Here is a 16,342-nt window from a genome sequence, read left to right on the forward strand (position 1 = left end):
GTTAGCCTAGTGGTAACCAGGCTCCCCTTCCACTGCACTAGGGTAGTGTCAGAGAAGACAGATTGGAAAGCTAGGACTTTCATCCCTGCTCACTGGTAAGGAGGCCCACCCACCACCGTGTTGGTAGAGGCCACATGGGGAGCAGTAACAAGGTGCCACTCCCATTCCTGGCCAGGGTGATATCAGTGGAGGTCTAGTGGGGAGCCTGAATTTCCACTCCTCCCTAGCAGTTATGAGGTTCCCCTCTTCCCCCCAGGGCTGTCAATGGCAGCTGAGTTAGGAACCTAGACTTCTACCCTCACCTGGAGGTAATGGGGTGGTGCCCCCCTCCCCTGCCAGCATAGTGTCAGAGGAAGCCTGCTAAAGCAGAAGACTTAAATAAGATGCCAGGTTTCATAAAAATATCTAAAGTGTTCAGGATATAACAGAAAATCACTCATACCAAGCACAGGAAACTCTCAACTTGAATAAGAAAAAGACAATCAACAGATGCCAACTAGAGATGACACAGATGTTGGAAATATCTGGCAAGGAGTTTAAAGCAGTCATCATAAAAATACTTTAATGAGCAATTATGAACATGCTTGAAACAAATGAAGAAATAAAGTCTCAGTAAAGAAATAGAAGAGATCAGGGAGGAAAAAAAAGAGGAAGATTGGCAATAGATGTTAGGGTGAATCTTTATTTGCAAAAAAACCCCAAACAAACCCAAAATAAATAGAAGAAATAAATAAAAACTAAATGGAAATTTTAGAACTGAAAAATACAATAAGTGAAATAAAAAAACTCAACACATGGGCTCAACAGCGGAATGGAGGGGGCAGAGGAAGAATCCGTAAACTGGAATACAGAGCAATAGAAATTACCCAATTTGAACAAAAGACAAAAATTAGTCTGAAAACATGAGCAGAACCTCAGGGACCATATCATACTATGACAAAAGATCTAACATTCATATCACCAAAGTCCCAGAGGGAGAGGAGAAAGAGGGTGGGACTGAAAAAGTATTTAAAGAAATAACGGCTAAAGATTTCCCAAATTTGGCAAAAGACATAAACCTACAGATTCAAGAAAGTGACTGAACTCCAAACTGGATAAACCCAAAGAAATCCACGCCAAGCCCCATCATAATCAAATTTCTGAAAACTAAAGAAAAAGAGAAAATCTGAAAGGCAGCAAAACAGAAACATAGCCTTCCCCATAAGGGAAAGATGATTCAAATGACAGTGGTTTTCTCATCAAAAACCATGGAGGCCAGAAGGAGGTGGCATAACATTTTTCAGGTGCTGAAAGAAAATAACTGCTAACTCAGAATTCTATATCCATTGAAAATATCCTTCAGGAATGAAGGGGAAATAATAAGGATATTCTCAGAGGAAGGAAAATAGAGAATTTGTTGCCACCAGACCCACCCTAAAAGAATAGCTAAAGCAAGGTTTTGAAATGGAAAGGAAATGATAGAAGAAGGAATCATGGAACATCAGGAGGGAAGAAAGAACAATGAAAAGAGTAAAAATATGGGTAAATATAATAGATTTTTTCTTCTCCTCTTGAGTTTTCTAAATTATGTTTGATTATTGAAGCAAAAATTATAACACTGTCTGATGTAGTTCTAAATATAAGTAGAGGAAATATTTAAGACAATTATAAATGGTGGAGGGGAAAGGGACTTAAAAGTAGGTAAAATTTCTACACTATACTCAAACTGATAAAATGTTGACACCAGTAGACTGTGATAAGTTACATCTGTACAATATAATATATACCCAGAGCAACCACTAAAAAGTCTATACAAAGAGATACAATCAAAACCACTGCAGATGAATCAAAATGGAATTTGAACAAAGGTGTAAGTCACCAACAGTAAAGGAAGAAGAAGAAAACAGAGAAACAAAGAGAAAACAAAAAATGAAATGACTGGGGCCTGCCCAGTGGTACAGCGGTTAAGTTCGCATGTTCCGCTTTGGCGGCCCAGGGTTCACCAGTTTGGATCCCGGCTGTGGACGTGGCACCACTTGGCAAGCCATGCTGCAGCAAGCGTCCCACATATAAAGTGGAGGAAGATGGGCATGGATGTTAGCTCAGGGCCAGTCTTCCTCAGCAAAAAAGGGGAGGATTGGCAGCAGATGTTAGCTCAGGGCTAATTTTCCTCAAAATAAAATAAAATAAAATAAAATAAAATGGCTGATTTAACCCCTAACATATCAAAATTACATTGAATGCAATGATATAAATACACCAATTAAAAGACAAAGATTGGCAGAGTGGCTAAAAAAATGACCCAACTATATGCTGTCCATAAGAAACTCACTTCAAATATGATATAAGTAGGTTAAAAGTAAAGGGATAGACTAATATACGCCATGCAAATATTAATCAAAAGAAAGTACGAATGGCTATATTGATATCAGATAAAGTAGATTTCAGAGCAAAGAAAATTACCATGGACAGAGAGAGACATTACGTAACTGTAAAAGGGACAATCTACCAAGAAGACATAGCAATCCTAAATGTGTATGCACCAAAAACCAAAGTTTTAGAATACATGAAGCAAAAATTGATAGAGCTACAAGGAGAAATAGATAGATCCTAGAGCTGGAGACTTGAATATCCCTCTCTCAGCAATTGATAACAGAACAACCAGACAGAAAATGAGCAAGGATATAGAACTGAACAGTGCTATCAACCAACAGGATCTAATTGACATCAATAGAACAATTCCACCAAACAACAGCAGAATATACATTCTTTGCAAGTACTCACAGAACATACACCAAGATCGACCATATACTGGGCCATAAAACAAACCTCAACAAATTGAAAATAACTGAAATTATACAGAGCATGTTTTCTGACTACAATGGTATCAAAGTAGAAATGAAAAAACCTCCTGAAAAAGAAATCTCCAGGCCCAGATGGTCTCACTGGAAAGTTCTACTAAAAAGGAGAATTAATACCAATTCTACACTATCTCTTGCAGAAAACAGAAGAGGAGGGAACACTTCTGAACTCATTTTATAAGGCCAGTCTTGCCCTGATACTGAAAGCAGATGATGACAGTATAAAAAAGGAAACTAAAGACTAACATCCCTCATGAATATAGATGTAAAATCCTTAACAAAATATTAGCAAATAGAATTCAGCAATATATATAAAAATTATACACCACGACCAAGTAGAGTTTATTCCAGGTATACAAAGCTGGTTCAATATTTGAAAATCCATGTAACCTAGCACATTCAAATCCTAAAGAAAAACTACATATATATCAGTATTAGTATCAACTGATACAGAGACAGCATTTAACAGCATTTAACAAAATTCAACACCCATTTATGAAAAAACTCTCAGAAAAGTAGGAATATAGAGGGGTACTCTCCCAACTTGATAAGAAAATCTACAGAAACTTATAGCTAATACCATACTTAATAGTGAAAGACTGGATGTTTTCCTTCTAAGTTTTAGAACAAGGCAAGGATGTCTGCTCTCACCACTCTTATTCAATATAATACTGGAAATCTAAGCCAGTGCAATGAGGTAAGAAAAGGAAACAAAAAAAATACAGATTGGACAGGAAGAAATAAAACCGTCTCTCTTTGCAGATGATGGTGATCTATGTAGAAAATCCTAAGGAATCTACAAGAAAACACCTAGAACTAATAAACAAGTTCAGCAAGGTCACAGGATATAAGCACAATATATAAAAATTGTATTTCTATATACTAGCAATGAACACATGGAAACTAAAATGAAAAATACAGTACCTCAAACAAAGAAAAGCTTAGGTGTAAAACCTGTTCAGGATCTGTATGCTGAAAATTTTAAAATGTTGATGAAGGAAATAAAAAAAGGTCTAAATAAATGGAAAGACATACCATATTCATGGATCAGAAGACTCAGCATAGTAAAGATGTCAATTCTCCTCAAATTGATATACAGGTTTAACACAATTCCTAACAAAATCACATCAAGATTCTTTGTAGATACAGACAAGATTAGGCTAAAGCTTATATGGAAAGGTAAAGGAACTAGCATAGCAAATCAATTTTGAAAAAGAAGAAAGTAAGAGGAATCACTCTGACTTTAAGATTTATTATATAGCTACAATAATTAAGACTGTGGGGAGGAACAGACACATAGATCAACAGAGCAGAAGAGAAAACCTAGAAAGACTAAGACTGAGACAGTTGCTTTGGTGGAGTGAATGAGAATTTCGGAAAGGGAGGTGGTCCTAGGGAGCTATCTGGATTTTCTGCCCTTCCGCTAGACAGAAGAGGCTCTATATGATTAGTCAAGGGAGGATCTGCTTTTCAAGACAAATGGAAGCACCCTAGAGTTACCTAAGAAAGGAAACAGTACCTGAGACATTTAAAATACTCACTCTTCAGTCTCTTATTTTTCCAGCTGTGTGCAGGTGCAGTGACCAGATTTTGTAAACCAAAAATTGGGACATAAGGTCCAATATAAGATTATCGTCTTTTTCTTAAAAAAAAAAAAAAAAAACCCAAACGTGTTACTGTTTCATGACTAAAAGCAATACACGTCCATGGTAGAAATTTTGAAAAATATAGAAAAAGAATAAAGAACAAATGAAAAATTACCGATAACTCCAATCCTACCACCAAAGGTAACTACTGTTAGCATTTTTGATATATTTCCTTCTAGAGTTTTTCTGTGCATATCCACATACACACATTATGTATATTTATAAAATTGAGACTATATGGTATTAAATAATTTTGTATCCTGTTTTTTTCACTTAACATTGTTATCATGAGCTCATTCTCATGTCATCAAATTATCTTTAAAAATTTCTTTTTACAGCCAGCCCTGGTGGCCTAGCGGTTGAGTTTGGTGCACTCCACTTCGGTGGTCTGGTTCAGTTCCCGGGCATGGACCTACACCACTCATCTGTTAGTCTGTTAGTGGCCATGCTGTGGTGGCAGCTCACATAAAAGGAAAAAAAAAAAAAAGGAAAATTGGCAATGGATGTTAGCTCAGGGCAAATCTTCCTCATTAAAAAAAAAAAAAAATCCCTTTAATTGGCTGCAACAAATTCTTCCATGTAGATGTACTGAGACATTGTATCATACCTCAAATTCAACATATCAAAACAGAACACATCAAGTATATGTCTCTGTAAAACTGTTCTCCCTCCCCCAATGGCTCCCCATCCCAGTTGGTATCCAGGTTGGAAACCTCAGAGTCATCTTACTTCTTCCTTTCTTCTTGATCCCCTATAAGTGACCTACCTCCGAGTGCTGTTGATACTCTCTTCCTAAGAGCTCTCAGTAATACAGGAGGAATAGGAAAGGGAGTATCCTACCACCACTGCTCTAGTCTAGGCCCTTGCAGGCTCACTCTTGGAATACCACCATAATCCCTCCAAATATCACTGCATCCTATCATGTCCTAATTCCAGAACCTAGAATGACTCCTGCTACATTGTATCCGATATGAACTACTCCGCCTGAAACTCAAGGGAACCTGCAATCTGTCCCTGGCCCCTCTCCCATCTGAGTTGTCCTTGCTTATGAATACTTCCCCATTCCTGTCTATTTAAATCCTCTCAGCCTTCTGAAAGCAGTCACCCTAAAGTCTTACTCCCCTGCTTCTTCTACATAGCATCAGCCCTTATTACATCCTGATGTGTCTAAGGGGATTAGTTTTGTCTCCTCATCTAGACTTCTCAGTTGTTTAGGGACCACATCTTAAACTTCTCTTCTATCTCCCACGGCACCAAACACATGGGAGGTTCCAAAAAATTGATTGACTTAGCTGGGCTTTCAAGTGGAGACATAATAACACTTCTTAAACTTAACCTGGTTCAGAACCTCATTTTGGGAGATATTGCAGGATGGGAAGGGTTTACTAGGGGCAAGTGGAAAAAGCAGACAGGGGTGATGAGTAGACTTGACTGAGCAATACTGCCAAGGAGAGGAGGGGCACCAGGCCTGGATTCAAATCCTGAGGGCACCACTTACTTGTTACACGACTATGGGTTGTTACACTAACTCTTCGGGCACAGTTTCCTACCCCATATGGCAATTGTGAAGATTAAATGAGACCATGTATGTAAAGAATCCAGCACATGCTGTTGCATAAGTACATTTTCAATAATGGTAGTTCCCACCTCTTGCATTTAGGTAGATAATTCAAGTCTTTATAAGTAATCTGCCTAGGGTTTTCATGGTTTGTTAAAACCACTGTCGAAGTTAGTATAACTTTGCAGAGCAGCCTCCATTTTTATTCTAGAATTTATAAAATTTTTAGCATGATATTTTTATAACTTATCTTTCTGTTTACGACAACAGCAACAACAGCAAACCTTCCCAATTCTTACACTCTTTAATGAAGCGAGAAAGAGAGGCTCCAAAATCCTCCCAAGAAGCCCTAAAACAAATGGGCAATCTGTCTTGGGACCAACCCTGCCTTTCAACTTATCCCTATGGCTTCTCAGGAAGCAAGAGAGGGTGTGGAAGGAAGCCGAGTTTCCACGGTGTAGAGTCCCACCAGGCGGGAGCACCGCTTCAAGCTTGGGGTTCCAGCAGGCCTTGGACATGCCCAGACCTGACATCCCAATTGCTAGTCCCTAGAAGAATGTCAATCCCAGACTTCAGGCTGCCAGAGGAGGTGATGCTTACACCCAGTACAAGGGTTCTCCTGAGGATATTACTGGTAGATGTGCAAAGGGTCTCAGCTTGGGGCTGTGGAGCTGTTAATAGCAGACGGGCTGGCGACCACAGCAACTTCAGGCAGCAGGAGCTGAGTGAGTTGGCTTCTTCCTCCTTCTGTCCTTTCTTACCTCTCTACCCAGCTCAAATGGAGCTAGAAGCTTCAATCACAGTATGGTGGGGTGCTGGGGGCATGGCAGGGGTGGGGAGTTAGGGAGAACTAAAAGGCCTAGATAGGGGCCAGAATTTCAAGTACTGCCCGTGGCTATCTTCCTCCCATTTCCAGGGAGATGGCGGATTTCAGGTGCTTCGGATCAGCCGTACAGAAGAGCCAGGTGTGCAGTGCAGGGGGAGAAGGGTTTACTAGGGGCAACTGGAAAAAGCAGATGGAGGATGATGAGTAGACTTGACAGGGCAATAGCGCAAAGAGAGGGAGGGCACCGGAAAGGCCAAACAGCCTGAATCCAAAGACCCAGTTCAGGCAGACCTGGGTTTAAATGTCTACTCCACCACCTATTAGCACCACGTGTGGCACACAGTAGGTGCTTAGTAATTACTTGCTGAATGAATGAATAAAGGCGACTTTGGCCAAGTCACTTATCTTCTCTGAGCCTTATCTGTAAGATAAATAGTAGCTATTATTCTTATTATTTCACCTGTGTGGTCTCTCCCCACATCCACATCAGTCTGCTCGTCTATCTCCCCAACTCCGCACTGCAGAGGCTGCCGTACTAAGCCCCCTGCCTTAAGGGTCAGAAAGGGCAGATGTACACAAGGCCTCCTCTTGCCTCTTGTGTCCTCCCCCTCCTCCTCCTCTTCCTCCTTACCTCCTGGCCCCATTTGTTTTCTTTTCTATCCCAGGCAAATTGGGTTATAGTCTGGGAACTCAGACCAGGTATAGAAACCTCCAGTTACAACTCCAACACATACTCACATATGCACAACTCACCCCACCCACAGGAGGTTGGGCCTGGGCTGCAGGTCCCCTAGGGACCTTTACTTGATCCAAATGTCATCAGTACCAGGGACTAGGAAACCTACCCCTGTTTCCCCATGCAGAGCTAGCCAGTCTTGGGGATCCACTCTGGGGATTGATCGCATTAGAACTGTTCCAGCTCTGGAAGGTTCACTGTGAGCCAGCTTCCCCGGAGTACGTCAACCAGAGGAAAGGGAAACAAATTGAGCACGTGAAGATGGTGAGAGGATGATTTTACAGTAGTGGTCATGAACTAGGCCAAGCGATCCACTCTCATACCCATACTTCCTTGTGAGCAATGACACATATCTTCAGGATTCATTGGCTCGAGAAGAGCAACTTGTGGGAGCAAAACATAGCTTTTCTCTGTATAAAGCTAATAGCTTGAATTGACTCTCCATGGTTTTATTGTTGTCTTTTTTTCTTCTTGGAAAGACTAATGGGCAGTAAAGATGGGATAAGGTGAGGTCTAAATTTGCCTGTCCCTCCAGTCATCCTGCGGCATGTGGAATGCATCTCTATAAGGTGAACCTCCTCAGGTTGGATCTCCGATAGGTTAAAAATCCCATCTTTCATGCTTCTAAGGGATGTGGTAGGAAAGAGAAAAGACCCCAAGCTCAAAGGCTGAACAAGTTCAACTAGACATGCTGCCTAAACTCCCTCCCATAGAGTGGATCTTAATCCATGTACTGTCTCAAGGCCACCCACCTCCCCAAATCAATCTGTGCCCCCTTCTCTGTTTTGAATAGGAGTGGGGTGGGGGGAGGGAGCCATGGTGAGAATTGGCCAGGCTCGCTGAGGTTTTATATGCAAGAACAAATGACAGTCTTGTAGGCAGGTTCAGGGAAATCTTTCAGAATGCAGAAAATTCAGCAGCCTTTCCACACTGACCATTGTCATGGCAACGCACTATCTGATGGCAGCATGCGTCACTAGGCTGGAGGGGCACGGTCTCAGTATAGAAGGTTAGCCTGGCCATTTTTAGCAACATTTGGACTTCTTTCTAGCCTCATTTCTTCTAGGTTTGGCTGAATTTCTTTTTGGTTCTGGACTTGTGTGCTTTACTCATTTGCATGGCTAGAACACAAGACTTTGTCAATGTGAAAGGAATGGAAAATCTGAACATTCCTAGTATTCTATAGCCACTCTGCTTGCTGTCGGCCCTCCCTGGCTCCTCCCCACTCACTCTTAGCCACTTAGTTTCTTTTCTTTTCCTCATCAATTCCTTCCTCTACACAGCATTACCCGCCCCCCCATCTGACAACTGTGACTCATCTACCAACCCCTGCACTGTCATCATATTCTTTTTATTGTTTTTCTATTTTCTCATTTTAATGTACAGCATCCTAGAATCTTAGAGTTGGAAGGAACCTTAACAGTAATCTAGTACAATCACCCTCTTCCAACGCAGGAGCCCTTCTACGGTATGACAGCCAAGTGACTGCCTAGCCTCTACTTGTATGTCTCCAGTGACAGAGACCTCATTCCTTCCTGGGCAGCCTATTCCACTTTGGACAGCCCGAATTGTTAGAAAATTCTTGCTTCTATTGAATGAAAATTTGCCTTTTTATAATATCTCCCCATGGGTCCTAGCTCTGTGCCCTGTGACCACATAGACTCTGTCTACAGCCTCTGCTCTGTGGCAGCCTCTCAGAGACATGAAGTAGAGGCCACATCCCCCTGGGTCTTCTTTCTTCCAATAGCCCCAGCTCCTCCAACCAGACCTCTCGGAGCCTGGGCTCCAGTCCTCTCGCCATCCCGACTGACCTCCCAGAGCACGCTCCTATTTGTCTAGAGCCCTTTTAAAGTGAAGTCAAGACTGCATCAGCCTCTCTGGAGGCTACCTTGCCCTGGTGACTCACGCTGAGCTCCGTGTTGAATAAAATCCCTAACTCCATTTCAGGCAAAATGCTGCTAAGCCATGTCTTCACATCTTGTACGTGTCCGATTGCTTTTGAGAACCCAATTCCTGGTCCATACATTTCCTCCCAGTTTAATTTCATTGTGTTACAACCAGAGTATGGCTTTAATCTGTTAGGATCTTTGAAAAATCTTGACTTCCATGTAACTTACATGTCCTCTAAGATTTTCTATTATTTTTTCACCAACCCTCAAACTAGTCTTTTATCTCAAGTCTTTTAAAAATTCATTCCTCTTTCAGGTTTCTTACCTTTCCTAGTCCTCTTCCCTTTGAATTACCTTCCTATGTCTTCTCTTGCTTGTCATTTCCATTTCCTCAATAGCAAGATGTCACCACTCTCTGGAGATATGTGTGTGGGGACGTGTGCAGGAAAGCACGAGGGCATATAGGTATCTGCACAGACATAGGTGTGAGTAAGTAGTTGCAGAGGCTTGTTTAGTTTCCGTTTCTATTGCTTTGTCTGTGCTCTACCAAGATTTAGAGCCTGGATGCGGGGAAAATGGCAAGGGTGAAGGGAGAGGGGTAAGAGAAGCTGGATCAGTCCCAAAGAAGACAGGAAATGTGTCTTGGGTCTGAGAGGGGCAGAAGGAGACTGGGGTGGGAGTGCTAATGCTAGTCAGAGCTGTAGCACAGTGAGAAGGACTGGAGAAGGGCCAGGAACCGAAGAATTTTAAAGGCCTTAAAGGTTGGACAAGGGAGGAAGATTTGGTTAGGAAGTGAGGACTTGTGGGCTTGGTAGACATCGAGAGGCCAGAGGGAGGTGGCTTGAAATAATAGGGTTGGGGATGGCTGAGGGCTATAGGACACCTTAGAGAGGCTTGCTGTGAGCATAACCTTATGTCTATGACTCATAAGCTTAGAAAATTTTCTCTGGCCAAAGGACCCTGGGATGTGGAGTCCCTGCCTATGGACTCCACTGTTGTCACAGACTAGGCTCTACTAGGGGATAGGGCCTTAATATAACCCTTAGCAAAGACCCCCAGGACAGAGTTAGTGCTTCCTCAGACTAACTCTGGCACAGAACAGACCTCCCTTTCATGCTGGATTCTATTCCAATGAGGCAGTGAAAGGTAGGAGAACTGGTGCAATCTTGGTCATTATATGAATAAACACAAGGATTTCACTCTCCGGAATGGCCAATGTGCAATATGATGATACCCTTGGCCTCTCTCTCTTTTTTCTTTTTGGTAAGGAAGATTGGCCCTGAGCTAACATCCGTGCCAATCTTCCCCTTTTTGCTTGGGGAAGATTGGCCCTGAGCTAATATCCGTGCCAGTCTTCCTCTATTTTGTGTGTGGGATGCTGCCACAGCATGGCTTGATGAGCAGTGTGTAGGTCTGCATTCAGGATCTGAACCCATGAACCCCAGGCTGCCAAAGTAGAGCGGGTGAACTTAACCACTACGCCACTGGGCCAGCTCCATCTCTTGGCCTCTTAACTCTACAAATAATTAGCCCCCCGCAAATATGCACACACACACACAAATTCAATTAAACAGGAAAATGGATGCCAAAACTACTTTAAAAAACGGTAGATGAAGTGAGTTGAGTCATGAAGCAGCAGCTGGGGTGGGGAGGAGGGCTCTACTGGAAAGCTGAGGGCAACATCTCCAAACAGCTAGAGGACAGTGTGGTCAAGAGGGCAATAACCTGATGACTGCCATTTTCCCTCTGTTCAGAGACCAAAAGAGTTGTTGGCCAGCCTTTGGGAAGGCAAGGATAGGGCCGCAGCCCCATCTTCAGTGCTCCGGGTGAGACTGAGGTACCTACTCCTAGATCATCAGAATCCCTGACTATAGGCCCTGTAGACCCACAGGCTCTCAAGGCTCTATTGGCCCAAGAAATCACAAAGAACAGAATGTCTGGGAGCCCCTCCCCCACGCTCCCAACTCTGAATTGACTTGAACTTCCCTCATCTTAAAGAGGGTTTTATTGTTGCCCTTAAAGAAAAGGGGTTCCAGGGCATACTTTAGAACTGGTTTTCCATTGGAGGTGCCTAAAGCTGAAACTTTTGTCCCCCGAAGGTGACATTAGCTGGCCAATGACAATCCCAACCAGAGTGGCCAGTGTGGAATTCCAGCTATAAGCTATCAGGCCAAAAAGATGTTTCCCTTCCAAGTCAGTGAAACGATTAACCACCGACAGACAAATGGTCTCTGGGGAAGGCCCCGGTGCTGGGCCACCACAAGCCGGGTGGAATGAGGAGGGCAGGGCTCGAGGGGTGGTGCTTACCTTTGATGTAGTTGAGGATTTGCTGGACTCGGTGGGGCTCATTGCGGTCTGGCCGGCAGCTTGGCGTGATTTCCAGCACATAATCAGGACCATATGCTGTGAAAAACTATAAGGAAAAGGGAAAGGCCAAAAAACAAACTAAACCACAGAAAACCTCCAAACCAAACCACATACAAACAGAATAATCAATAGGAACCCACCAGCACTGACAAGGCGAGGGAGGCCCAGGTGGGCAGGGCAGGATGATGCAGGAGGAAGCCTGGTCCGGGCTGCGCCATTGCCCTTGGCCAAAGCCTCCAGTGACAGTTCACTGCTAAATTCTTTAGTTTGTTCAAGGTCCTCTCTGCTCAGGGCGCAACCTTTCTCTCGGCCTTAGCTTCTACCTCGTCCTGTGTCTAGCCACGCTAGCCTGCTCTGGGCTCTCCCAAATCACACCACGCTTTGTTCTCCTCAGGATCTTTGCCATTGCTCTTTCCCGAGGCCTGCAAAGGCCCTCCCCCAATCCCTGCTGCCTGTGAAAAACCTCCTCCTCCCGCCAGGCGCAGCTCAAATGTCACCTCCTTCACAAAGCTGTCCCTCACTCTCCACCAACCCCCAGAGCATTCTGTTGGCACCTCTCTTATGGCCCTTGTTCAACAAATAGACAGTGTTTGCCTGCATATCACATGCAGGTCACTGTGTCGGCTGCTGTGGGGGCTATGAAGATGGAGGAGACCTCCTCTGGGCTCCTCTAGGTGTTCACGAGCACATTCTGCAGCGGGTAGAGATTTTTCAACAGTGACTTGATCTCCCCACACTGGATTATCGGCAACCTGAGGGCAGGCAGCATTTACGTCTTCTTCACCTCCTCGGTCCTGACACACTGTGACAGCTGCCTGTTAGTTTTGGTTGCCTTGAACTCCCCGACCCAGGAATGTCAAATAAACCCAGTTTCCCTAGTTTTTCTTTCTTTGTAGTAGAGTTTATTTGTTTTTAAATTCAGGGATTCAGAATAAAGGCTTTTGGATTCTATTTCTAGCTCACTAGATGACTCCTTGTGACCTTTGGTAAGTCACAATATCTGATTCAGCTTCTGTATAAGGGCCCGCTTGGGGAAAAATACTCCATGACAAAGGAAATCATTCAATTGGGATAAGTCTTTGAATGGGAAATATGCAAAGCTACTATTTCTGTTTAGTTTTTAACAGAAATAGTATTTGTGCACACTCTCTGGAGAGAGAGCATATGGTCCTTAACATTATGTGCTTTCAATAGTGATATTGTTAAGCGGTAAGTAAGCCAGGGAAATTCAAATTCCACAGAAAAAATGGTACAGAGGGCGTGAAAGAAGGGATCTTGATATGTCATGACTTTGACGTCATCCAAAGAGCCTCTAAAAAATAATCCAGGGTTATTGCCATTGCCACCAAATTATCCTCGTTGAGAGTCTGGCTGTACATCTGGCACCGTGGGAGAGGTTGCGGAACAATGTCTAGGGATTCTAATGGCGTCTTTGTGGAATCCACGGGAGCAATTTGATGGGGAGATGGCTTCTGCACATTCATGACAGAAAACTCTACACATTTAATTAAAAGAAAAATGCCCAAGACTGTGCCAACGCTTATAATGCCTTTTTTTTTAATGGACTGACCTAGAGAGAAGAGAGGTACCTAGTTCCTTCTTGCTGGAATTATTCCTCTGATGCCTGAAGCCTCAAGTTCTGGAGATGGAAGAGGCCTTGCGTAGAGATTGTCTCTACCAAACCCATATATGGAACAGACAAAAGGGGTTACCTGGGGGACATATCCAGACACTAACTCCTCATTATGATCAAAGAAACTTGAGAGGTTTGTATTTTTAGCCAAGGAAGGCCCCTCAGTCCAAGCCTGAGGACCTTGTGGGCGTGGCTCTAGAAGAGAAGGCTTCAAACAGGTGTGGCCCTCTCTCCTCAGGCGGCCTCTCCTCCTCCAGCGGGAGTCAAGTAGTACACTCATTTCACGGGTACGGAAAGATGGGTTTAGAGAGAGCAATACAAGAAAGGCAGCTGTGATGAAGCAGACACTCTGCGAGACTCAAACCCTTGGCATCAAAGTGCTATAAAAATCAGAGCAGGGTGCCTCGCTGAGGTATAGGAGGAGAGAATGTTCTGCTTCCATCCACGAAGATAACACTGCTGGTCCTGTCAGCAAGACATGTTATGAGCTATCTGTTCAGGGCTGAGTGTTTGGAACAGCACGTTCTCATTGTGAATGCTGACTGCATGGTCACCCCCACTCTCCTACTTTATTCTGCTCTTGGACCAAGAGCACATGGTTGCAAGATGGTCAGCTGGGGACAGTACTGACTGCCACGTAACAGAACTCAGCTCCACTGGGATTGAACCTCTTGTCCTGGCTGCATTAGCACCTGGCTGTAACTAACCCATAAATAACCCATTCTTTGCTGAAGCAGGCTGCCTGCAGGTAATAGCCAAGTCTAGGTTCCTAAACATCTCCTCACCTTTGCAATCAAATATTATTCCCAGGTCCTGCTTATTGGCACTATTCTTAGGCTAGGGGACACAGATGACTGAAGAAAGTCCCTGTTTTGTGATCCAGTTCCATAAGGCAGCTGGCTCATCCTGTCCTTGGGAGGCTCTGCCTGGGGCTGAGGGAAGCGACAGGCCCCAGGAAGGCAGAGGCTCTAAGGCAAAGGTGGTGCCCTCTTCCCCTCACTGGCTCTCTTGTGGCATTTCTGTTTCTGTATTACATTATGCTTTTATTTTTGTACTCATTAACCCTTTTCTGCTGGAACTGTGAACTCTGCAAAGGCAGAAACTTCTGTCACATTCTTTTTTTATAGCCTGTAGAGTTGAACTCAGTCATCAAAGTTTCTCTTTAAACCTTTATTTTAAAATTATGTTGAATGAAATTAATTCACAAAAGGTTTAGCTGGTTGTTCAGTTAATTCTGTGGAATAATGCAGAGAGCCAACTCACAGCATTACCGGCTTTTCTAGACTCTTGAGGCAGCATGATGAGGTGGAAAGAGCACTGGCTTTAGAGTCAGGCGGAGCTGGCTTTTCATACTGGATTTAGCTGCGTGCCTCAGGCGAGTTTCTTAATCTCTGTTTTGTCATTGCTACCAGAGGGATGATAAATGCTGATCTGGCTGGGTTGTTAGGAACCACTGAGATAATATATATACAAAAGGGCCTAGCACAGGGCCCAGCGTATAGTAGGACTGCAGGAAATGTGAATTCCGTTCTCCGGGGGGCAAGAGGCCCTTGCCTCACTGGTGTCTCCCCCATACCCTGGAGGATGTTGGGCCCAGCACTTGGGGCTGTGATGCAGAAAGAAGAGCCTGTTCCTCCTGCCAGACAAAGCCTAGCAGCCCCAGTGTCCTTCCCACTTGCTTAAGCCATTAGCTCTGCCGAGGGCCTGTGGAGACGCTGACTGCTCGCACAGTTTCCTGCCCTATGCTCCCACCACTTGTTACTTACTGGCAAGGTGGAGAGGAAATCTGATCACATAAGGCAAAGGAGATGTTGGAGTGGAGGGATTTGGCCAGCGCTAGAAATAGCTTGAGGCCCCACCCTGAGACTGCCCTCCAGCCCTGAAGAGGAAAGGAAATGGGCAAGCAGCGATCCCGTTCCCAGACAGGTGGAGCAGGGGATGAAAGAGGCCAGCCGGCCTTTAAGTGAAAACCCTGGCTTTGATCTCAGCAAAGGGAAAGAGGGAGGTGCTAACCCTTCTCCACCCCTTCCCCTTTTCCCTCAGCACTCCTTTTGCTTTCTGGGTTTCAGTTTATACATTTTTGAGGGGAACTTGGTGGAAAGGGGGCAAATGGACAGTATGAGGTGGGGCTGGGGGATAGCAGTTGAAGGTAATGGCAACTTTAGGGAAGTTGGTCCCTTCTCAACCCAGGAGTCAATGAAGAAAGGAATGAAAATAGCTCAGCTCTCATTCAGTTCAGCCCCGCTCGACACGCCTTTCTTGCTCACCCCTCTCCAGCTCCTGCTCATGCAGTGCAAACAGCGTACACTTAGAAATTTGGTTGAAAAGATATTCAGAAGAGGCCTTAAGGTTGCTGTTACTCCTTCGTAACCCTATTTTGTCACAGGAAACCAAGTCACGAGCCTGGGGCAGCCAATCTTTTTATCCCTCCTTCCACATTTATAAGTGCCTACTACATGCCTGACTAAGTTAGTCGTTGGGGTACAAAGACAGTAAGACATATTTAGTAGGAGGGATTATTAGAGAGCAGTGTGATGTGAGGTAGAATGATAACAATACTAAAGATAAAAGTAGTAACAGGTAACACGAATTAAAGGCTCATGACGTGTCAGGCACCTAAAGTATCTCAGCACTTTTTATCGATTGACTAACTTAATTCTTACAACCAACTCATTTGGAAGGACCATAATTATTTCCATTTTTAAATGAAGATCTGAAGCACAGAACAGTCAGATAACTTGACACAGCATGTGTGGAGCTGAGATTTGAACCCAGGTCTTTCTGGGGATCAGCACTACCTATAGGAGACTCTAAACTACCCCAGAGGAAGTGATTGTGCAGGAGGGA

General features: G+C 43.9%; 1 protein-coding gene across 8 annotated transcripts in view; it reads right to left on the reverse strand.

Moving 5' to 3' along the window:
• HDAC8 (histone deacetylase 8) overlaps nt 1–16,342 on the reverse strand; it is a 199,811-nt gene that overhangs the window by 12,650 nt on the left and 170,819 nt on the right. For 4 of the 8 annotated variants that reach the window (XR_011434764.1, XM_023633823.2, XM_070257503.1 and 1 more), the window contains one exon: nt 11,803–11,908. The exons of 1 other annotated variant lie outside the window; for it this stretch is intronic. Coding sequence is in view for 3 of the 7 variants with exons in the window: in XM_023633823.2 (XP_023489591.1) it covers nt 11,803–11,908 (106 nt within the window). In the remaining 4 variants the exon portion in view is untranslated. Of the gene's footprint in view, nt 1–9,820; nt 9,965–11,802; nt 11,909–16,342 lie in introns of all 8 variants that reach the window. 3 more of the 8 variants (XR_002805445.2, XR_011434763.1, XR_002805446.2) reach the window with 1 other exon arrangement.

The sequence above is a fragment of the Equus caballus genome, chromosome X, assembly GCF_041296265.1.
Source record: "Equus caballus isolate H_3958 breed thoroughbred chromosome X, TB-T2T, whole genome shotgun sequence".
Classification (NCBI taxonomy): domain Eukaryota; kingdom Metazoa; phylum Chordata; class Mammalia; order Perissodactyla; family Equidae; genus Equus; species Equus caballus.